The sequence below is a fragment of the Pungitius pungitius genome, chromosome 4 (assembly GCF_949316345.1).
Source record: "Pungitius pungitius chromosome 4, fPunPun2.1, whole genome shotgun sequence".
Classification (NCBI taxonomy): Eukaryota; Metazoa; Chordata; class Actinopteri; order Perciformes; family Gasterosteidae; genus Pungitius; species Pungitius pungitius.
This window is the reverse complement of record NC_084903.1, coordinates 19388329-19396899: the sequence shown is the minus strand read 5'-3', so window position 1 is coordinate 19396899 and position 8571 is coordinate 19388329. Positions and strand designations below refer to the sequence as shown.

Sequence of the window (8571 nt, the reverse complement as noted above, 5' to 3'; positions counted from 1 at the left end):
ATTATAAGGCTCTCTAAATGATTAATTAATAACTTTTTTCTGTGCTTTTCCTGAGAGATTAATATTTATGAAACGGACCTAAACAAGGTAATTGCCGCTTTACAGTGGCATATTAAATCAGTATTTCAGCACTGAAACGTATCTGCAGTGATCAAATGAGATCACGCCTACTGGTCCTGGCGGATTTGGTGTAGTTGGCACTAATCTGCCCTGGTTTGTAGGGTTTTATGCCATTCTGGGAGTGTGTATCAGATTGGTTTGCCCCAGGATATATCGCAAAAAAAACTACTTAGCCGTCGCCACAGTTAATCGTCCAAACTCGGCGGAGACAGAATATTATTCTCAATCACAGCACACAGACGTCAATAATGCAAAGTTTGTTTACGCACAGCAGCTGTTCGGATTGATGTGTTCGGCCAGGTGCCGCTTGCGCCATCTTCCTTTTACTTTTCGGTGGACACATATCTTACCAAAGACCCATTCGTCTGGCGTTAGAAAGTCGACGTGCGCAAACGGTCGTAATCCATTTGAAAACTCCCATTGCGGATTTGCGCATCGAGTCGGTAGATTTTAACGCACATACTTAAAATGACGACTTTTTTTTTTTTTTACGAACAAAGAACAAAAAAAAAAAAGTGCAGCAATAAAGCGCCTTTTTTTCTCATTCCTGCCGGTATCTTGCAATCCCATATCCCCACATCCTGGCGTACAACAGCCGATATGTTATTGATCAAGTGTGAGAGTGACGGCTTCGTGAATAAGGGGGAGGTGGGGGGGGGTGGTGAGAGGAAAAAAAAGAAAAAGAAGAAAGTTGGGAGTTGAAATACTCGCATGATGTCGCCATCCAAAGGGGGGGCTGCCCGGCGCACTTGAGACTTACTGCAACGAGCCTTGTTAAAGGGAGAAAAAATAGAGAAATAGAGAATGAGACGGATTGTTAGTTAATGCAAGGGAGGGAGGGGGTGAGGAGAGAGAGAGAGCGGGAGAGAGAGAGAGAGAGAGAGCATGGATTTGGGCAGGGCTGTGGTTACCCAGCATAAACTCGCTTTTTCCTTCGGTGACTACACCCCGAGAGGAGGAGCGTAGTAAGCGTCAGGATCCTCAATTTTTCAACTTAGCATCTTGGCAGGACATTTTCCCAAGCAAAGCCCCCCGTCCGACGGGTGAAAAAAAAAAAAAAAAAACTTCTGCGCGGGCATGAGATCGAGGGTGCAACTCAGATAAGGGAGCCACAGAAAAAACAAAACAATTCCGAGACAACACATCCGACGGACAGTGGCTGGCTGCGGGCAAAATAATCCACCCAACACCTAAGCCTCTCTTTATTTAATCACTTTTACTGCTTCTTTTTTTTTCTTCCTTCCTTCCTTCCTTCCTTCGCCATTGTCATTTAGAAGGGGGAGGAAAGGCAGCTGGTCTGCAGACACACGGCTCTATGCGCTCCGACAGCAGCGCATAGAGAGAAAAATAAAAGGGGAGGAAAGTGCGCAAGTTAAGTGGCTTCGACTCTCCGGGCTCCAGCATGGCGTATCCTCAGGGCTACTTGTACCAGCCGTCCGCCTCTCTGGCCCTGTATTCGTGCCCCGCATACAGCACCAGCGTGATATCGGGACCGAGAACCGAGGAACTTGGGAGATCCTCTTCGGGATCTGCTTTTGCGCCTTACGCCGGATCTACCGCGTTCACTAGCGCCTCGCCGGGCTACAACTCCCACTTGCCATACAGCGCGGACGCGGCAGCGGCTGCTACATTCACCTCGTACGTGGTGAGTAAACTAAAGGTGATTATTCCATCTAATTAAAAAAACAAACAAACAAAAAAGGGAGTCACTGAGGAGATGTATTAACTCGTTATGGAAGTCGAAAATGCGCACGGTGCACGCGTGCGGTGCCAAGCGAACCGAGAGGGAAACGTGCGTCACGGAGGAGTGCGTGGATATAATATTACAGAATGTGAGGTCCAGAAAACATGTTGTTGAGTAAACAGAAGTGTGTTGACTGTGTTGTGTGCTGTTACGCGGTTCCTATGGAAATTGTAGATTTTGAGGAGAAAGCGTGGACAGTGCATACAGTGGAAGCTTTGCCTAAGTGCATTTCCCGTGATGGCTATTTTGGATCACGTTATGTTTAACTGAAATTATTGCTAACTTTGGACCATCCAATTTGGGGAAATTCCCTTTTAGTTGTTGTTTTCTCATGGCAGCACAGGCAACACATTCAGACGGGGCTCTAAAACTACAAAGGAGGATCCCAGCAGAATAGGCAAATTAGTGCAAGGCCCACTGTGCATAGTTAAATTGGTAGGATTTTAATGGCAAGAATATAATCGGCTGCGTGCCGACATCATATAAATAAGAATAAAAATGCTGAGCAAATGTCAAATACCCACTCAACTAATAAACTCCATACACATTAACCTTAAACTACTGGACTAAAGCCAGTGTAATCGTATACGTGTGTGTAAGTGTGTGCCTGTCTGTGTGTGTGTGTGTGTGTGTGTGTGTGCTCCCCTGTGTGTCCGAGCGCGCACATGCCCATGCGCGCGCGCGTGTGTGTGTGTGTCCATGCTTGTGTTTCCTTTTAACTATTGTTTAAGCATTCCAGAAAATGTGACACAAAACATTTTTTTTTTCAATTTGATTTTTCTTTAATCAGGGTTCTCCCTATGACCACACCACGGGCATGGCGGGCTCAATCGGATACCATCCTTACGCAGCACCCTTGGGCTCCTACCCTTACGGTGACCCAGCATATCGTAAAAACGCTACGCGGGACGCCACCGCCACCCTGAAGGCCTGGCTCGGCGAGCACCGCAAGAACCCCTACCCGACCAAGGGGGAGAAGATCATGCTGGCCATCATCACCAAGATGACCCTCACCCAGGTGTCCACCTGGTTCGCCAACGCGAGGCGCAGGCTAAAAAAGGAGAACAAGATGACCTGGACCCCCCGGAACCGTAGCGAGGACGAGGAGGAAGACGAGAATATTGATTTGGAGAAAAACGATGATGACGAGCCAAACAAGCCCACAGACAAGGGAGACTCCACAGACACAGAAGCAGGTTGGTGGTGCAGAGGAAGGGAGAAAAAAAAAACGGCTAGAGAAAAGGAGAAAAAAAAAATCATCAATTTTTCATCACAGTCGTTTCCACTCAGGGTGCAAAATTGATTGCTGGTTAATGGTGGTATATTATTTATAATGGGACAATTGCTTTAAATAATAATCACCTTGAACTCCCCTCGTTTGACTTCTCGGGGGCTGAAATTGCTGGTGACGCAAAGTGTTTAGCAGTCAATTTATCTTTAACTGCATAATAAGGATACAGCTGGTGCATTGCGCTGGGTATTCGGACTAAATAATATTGCCGTTGTAGGCTCATTATATCCCAGCTTTGAGCGTTTGGTGGATGCTTATTAGCATTACGACCGATGCGATAATATTCACTTCTGAAATATATATATTTGTAAATTAAAATAGTCTTCTTATTGTATGCTCACACTTTCATTTCCATCACATTTTTCGGGCTTGTGCAATACTGTTGTGCTCTTTCAATTCAATCTCCCTATTTTTTATATCACAACTTAAAAAGGGGGAAATTTATGGGATTTGTTCGAAATGTTTTGAAGGGAAATATGCATAAACCGCATAATTATGTCCATACACCCGATTCCATTTCGCAATGCTGTTCTCCTGCCTCGCGATTGCCCCAAAACATATGTTACAGCTTTATTAACGTTTTAATGTCACGCTTATTTGGCAGTAACTCTATTCTTTTATTTTGTGCTTTAGATCACAAACCGCTGAACCCAGGGGACGTGGGCTGTGACAGATTTAAAGAGGAGAACCATGGCAAAGACACGGATCCCCTCCTGAGCGACTCGGAGTTAAAAGACCCGGAGGAGCGGACTACGGAGCTGCTGCCGGATTCCGCGAAACCGACCACGTCGTCTCCCGCCTCGGCGCCGCAGCCCCGAGGGAACCAGGCCGCCGCGCAGCAGGACCAGCCGTCCGACTTGAGCCTCGCGACGGGCTCGGTGACCAGCAACGTGACCTCGGTCATCCACTCGCCGCCTTCGGCGCCGAAGCCCAAACTCTGGTCCCTGGCGGAGATCGCCACGTCCACGGACAGGTGCAAGGGCGAGCCGCCGCAGGGTGGCCCCGGTGCGGGTCAGAGCGCGGCGATGGGCACCAACGCGTCTCCGTCGCGGTCCTCCCCTCAGTGCCCGCTCCCCAGCAGCACGGTCCTATCCAGGCCTCTGTACTACACCTCCCCTTTCTACCCGGGCTACACGAACTACGGTGGCACTTTTGGACATCTTCACAGTAGCCACGGCTCGGTGACCACGGGCCCCACGGCGCATTTCAATGGATTAAACCAGACTGTGTTAAATAGAGCAGAGGCTTTGGTAAGAGAGAGCCAGAAAGTCAGAAGCCAAACGCAGGTAGATCTTTGTAAAGACTCCCCTTATGAACTGAAGAAAGGTATGTCAAACATTTAATACCTGCTTATTTTCCACTCGCTGCGGACTTTTATTTATTTTTTTGTGGTTGCATTAAAAAGAAGAAAAAAAAAGAATAATGATGAAGCAAATTCTTCTATTCAGAGTAAATGCTTATCTTGAAATTTTTAGTTTCTGAATGGTTAATTATAAAGTGTAAAGAGAATGGTCTTAATTGCTGCAGCCACCTGAGTCTGTTTGTATCAAAGACTAACATGTATATTTAATGTAGCATTTTTGTATTTAAAATGGACAACACACTATCTTTGAAGTAAATTATGGAAGAAAAAAAAAATGCTTGTGCAGCGATTATTTTTGGTGAGCCATTGGCTTCGCCTGATACGTGTCAAAAGTACTTCAAGGCCAATTTATCTACACGAAATATGAATAATTGCACCGTGACAGATGTTTCTATGGTAGTTGCCATTTCAAAAAAAAAAAAAAAGCTTTTGGAAGCGAGAGCTTTGACAAAGCAAAGGCCTACATTCAGCCGGATGTTGGAAACTCTAAACAATAAAAGAGTTCATCTTCGTTCTGGGTCATTCAAATACATCGTTTAATCTTTTTTTGTGCCTTAAGAATGTTGCAATCAACACTCAATATTGGTCCGGGAAATAACACCATTTTATTTTCTCTTTGAATACAACGAGGGCCTCTGTTTTTTTTTTTTACTTGAGCATGTTTCCAAAAGTGGATATTGATATCATAACAACACCGAGGCGCAGTCGTTTAACCCAATTACCTATCGTGTTTTATGCGGAGCAATCAGGTGGTGAACCCCGGTAATGAGCTCGATTTTATGCCAAATTTAGAGCTCATTACTATTTTCCAAGGCGTGGCAAAGCTGTTAAAGGGGACGCGACCATGCATTTAGAACATACTGGCCTATTATATATCATTAATGAAGAGTATCTTTAATGGCGCGTTGGATGGTGAAACGCTGCTGTTTGGAGAAAAGGGAGAATGCCGTCACGCACACGCGCAGAGACAGACGGAAGACGTTGCACCGTGTAGCCGGTTAGCCAGGCGCTGTCCTCTTAACTCTTCCAACTTCTGCAGGTAGGTGTCACACTTGCTCCTAATTTCAGGGGGGGACTCTTTTGTTAATCCGTCACGGAAACCCATCCCTGATCAAATGGCCTGGTTAAAAAGGAAGTGGAGCCAATGGGGCACACACACACACACAATGATCACAGTTATTATGAGGATTATAGCAACTATGACAACTGGAAGAAAAAGAAGAGGCACAAAATACATACTTGACGGACATGCAGAGAAAAAAACAATAGAAGGCTATTACCTCGCAAATTGAAAAACATGATTTATTAATGCTGGATTTATACACTCAAAGAAAAAAAACAACAACAAACAAAAATCTACTATTATAATGCTGATCACTTTTACTGTTGAAACATTTTCGAGCCATCCTCAAAATTGTATTCATTATTTGACCTACTCTTTTTGAATATTAGTGAGTGCAGTTATTATATTGCAGTTAAATGGCACATAACTATAATTATTTTTTTGGGAATAATGATATTAATAATTAGTATTAATGCCGTTATTGTTGACCTCCACTGAAGTGGGACAGCATGATCTTGTTTATGGCTTCCATTAATCTCTATAGTTTACTTTCCCCTTCTCCAATTTGAAATCTCCCCTGAGGTTTCTATAATTCCCTTAGCCTTAATGTCCTCTACTCGGGCCCTCTATTTTAATCTGACAGAGTGTGCTGGAGCAGTGATTGCGACACATCAACCGGCTAAATAGCATAATTATGTTTTTCCCTTCGCCGATCCCCGGAGGCTTGAACTGTTCGATGCAACGTCCCCTCGGAGAGTATTAAGACTTTTATTAGTTATCGCGTCGATTCCTCAGAATTGATTGAAGAAGTCATGTTTCACAGGGACAACATACACACGGTGTCTGTGTGGGACTATAGGTAAACACTGTGACAATTTGTTTTATGTGTGTATGCGTGAGTGCGTGCGTGTGTGTGTGTGTGTGTGGGGGGGGGGGGGGGGGGGGAGGGGTTACGACAAACCAAACGCGGAGGAGCTTATTCAGATAAACTTTCTTCATTTTCAACCTTTAAAGCACTTGTTCCTCTCACTATTGAAACAACCTAAAATATTCTAAAGGTTTTTATTAGAAATCGTTTTGTTTCAGTATTTTTATTTGACATATTTTAGGTTATAATATCGATTTTCTTCTTCTCCCAAATGTTTTTTTTGACTCCCTCAAAAAATATACTTCAATCACCCATCAGTCTACGTTACTTATTAACCTCGGTATACTACTACTGATAATAATAATACAAATAAGTAATATTATTATTATCGTTAGTGTGTTTAAAGTAATAATTAAGCAAATGTCCATAGCATATATCGACCGTTTATCTGATGTCCCCGTTTCAGCTCAACATGGCCACACGTCACACAACGTGTGAACAAAAATATATATTTTATCTCGCTAATTAAAATATTGGATATATATGTGATCGTTGATTATACTTGTTCTATTTCTGGGCGTGATGAAAGCCAGTCAATTAACCCCGTGATTACTTGGAGGAGCGGAGCGGGAGGGTGTGCAACCCTTCATCAGAGGCACATATAGCCTGCAGGGGAGATGCTCCCTGCAACTTAATACAACTTGGTCCCTGGCTTCCCCTTGGCTTGAATGGCTTGTCGGCTCATTGTTGGGATTGCGACAATGTGAGCATACTAAGTAGGGGCGAAACCGTTCCCACGTGTGGAAATGGGGGGAAATAATCCGACAGGAGAAGAAGCAGAAAAGAAAAAGAGGAGGATAAGGTCTGTACCCTTCACTCCGACTTTGTTACTCTGGAGGGTTCAGACGGACGATCCGGGGGTGTTTGGGAAAAATGCTTCTTGTTACTGTCGTCGTATCAATTAGAGTTCCCCCCCCCCCTCCAAAATAAAGGCCAGGGCATAGGCTATTCATTCTAAAGGCCGCAACTCAAGGTTTTTTAAATGAACCGAGTCAGCTATGATGGTGAATCCTGCTGCTTTGACCCGGAAGAGTACAATGTACATTTTTGTCAATCGAAAAAAAGCATCATTAAGTTAATGAGTAATTTATTTGCATACAGCCAACACAAAACTATCCTCTTCTCTTTCGTTAGTAGATACGACAGTGGCTGTGTCATCAAGGGGATTTTCCAATGGTAAAATAGTGCCAATACTTTTGGGGACTTGGATCTAACGTCAACGTTAACCATGGCATCCGTTGCCCCTTTAAATCCTTTTAGCATCACGGCGTACATTCATCACAGGCGCTAATGCTGCTCGATCGACCGCTAAAAACAGATGTTTCCCCAATAACAGATCTGTTTTATAGGTTGGCCAAAGATTTGCGGCAGCGGGCAGACTTTGTGAAGAAACTTGTGGACCAAAAACAGATTAAGACACCTGCCACCGGGCAGCTCCGTGAACGCCTCCCAGATAGCAGCGCGCTGTGTCGGATCGCGAAGGTGAAACCCGAACCGGCTGATAAAACACGCTGCCAGCATCACCGAGGGATTACTCCGCGGGCCGAGTGCGGCCGCATCACAACCCGTAGTCGGTCTGCACGGTGCCAACCGTATAAGAGTTGAGGGTCAAATTTTGCCCAAATGTGTAAAAAGACTCCCGCACATTATTCACGGCGGGTGTGTGTGTGTGTGTGGGTGATCAGCAACGCGGCCGTTGCCTAATGGGGTACAGAGTAAAAAAGGAGGGTGTGTTTTTTTTTTCTTCTTCTTGCACAAATGCGGTTCGTTTATATCCGGGACTGAGATGCAGATGGCGGTTTGGGATATTTGTTTCCCCTGGATGTTCAGGTTTCCTCAGCTTTAAAGCAAATGTCACTGTGATGTTTTACTGGATAAAATGCACACTTGTATTTCAAAAGCAAATGCGGCATATTCTATGTGGCTACTAAAGCAGTATAACAAATTGTTTATTTGGCCCCGAGTTTTGCAGCCGATACCAGTGTACGGCCCTTCAGCTCTTTTTCATTATGTTCTAAATGTTAAGAAGTGAGAGGACTCATCTTTAGTGAGGACTTCAGTA

The 8571-nt window shown here is 44.5% G+C and overlaps 1 protein-coding gene across 2 annotated transcripts; it reads left to right on the top strand.

The window, feature by feature from the left end:
- Positions 1 to 933: 933 nt before the first annotated feature.
- irx5a (iroquois homeobox 5a) lies at positions 934 to 5678 on the top strand. Of its 2 annotated transcripts, none has more exons than XM_037456108.2 (3): positions 934 to 1780; positions 2655 to 3060; positions 3789 to 5678. In XM_037456108.2, the coding sequence occupies exons 1-3, from the start codon at positions 1523 to 1525 to the stop codon at positions 4496 to 4498; spliced, it is 1374 nt and encodes a 457-aa protein (XP_037312005.1). In that variant the 5' UTR covers positions 934 to 1522; the 3' UTR covers positions 4499 to 5678. The 2 variants fall into 2 exon arrangements, with proteins under 2 accessions (XP_037312005.1, XP_037312014.1); XM_037456117.2 differs by having other exon boundaries at positions 937 to 1765.
- Positions 5679 to 8571: the final 2893 nt, after the last annotated feature.

Excerpts from the sequence above, each read along its gene's own strand:
- irx5a (XM_037456108.2), top strand. The coding sequence starts at position 1,523 with ATGGCGTATCCTCAGGGCTACTTGTACCAGCCGTCCGCCTCTCTGGCC. Across the intron at positions 1,781-2,654 it reads ACGTGGTGAGTAAACTAAAG|GGTTCTCCCTATGACCACAC; the intron begins GTGATTATTCCA and ends TTCTTTAATCAG. Across the intron at positions 3,061-3,788 it reads CTCCACAGACACAGAAGCAG|ATCACAAACCGCTGAACCCA; the intron begins GTTGGTGGTGCA and ends TTTGTGCTTTAG.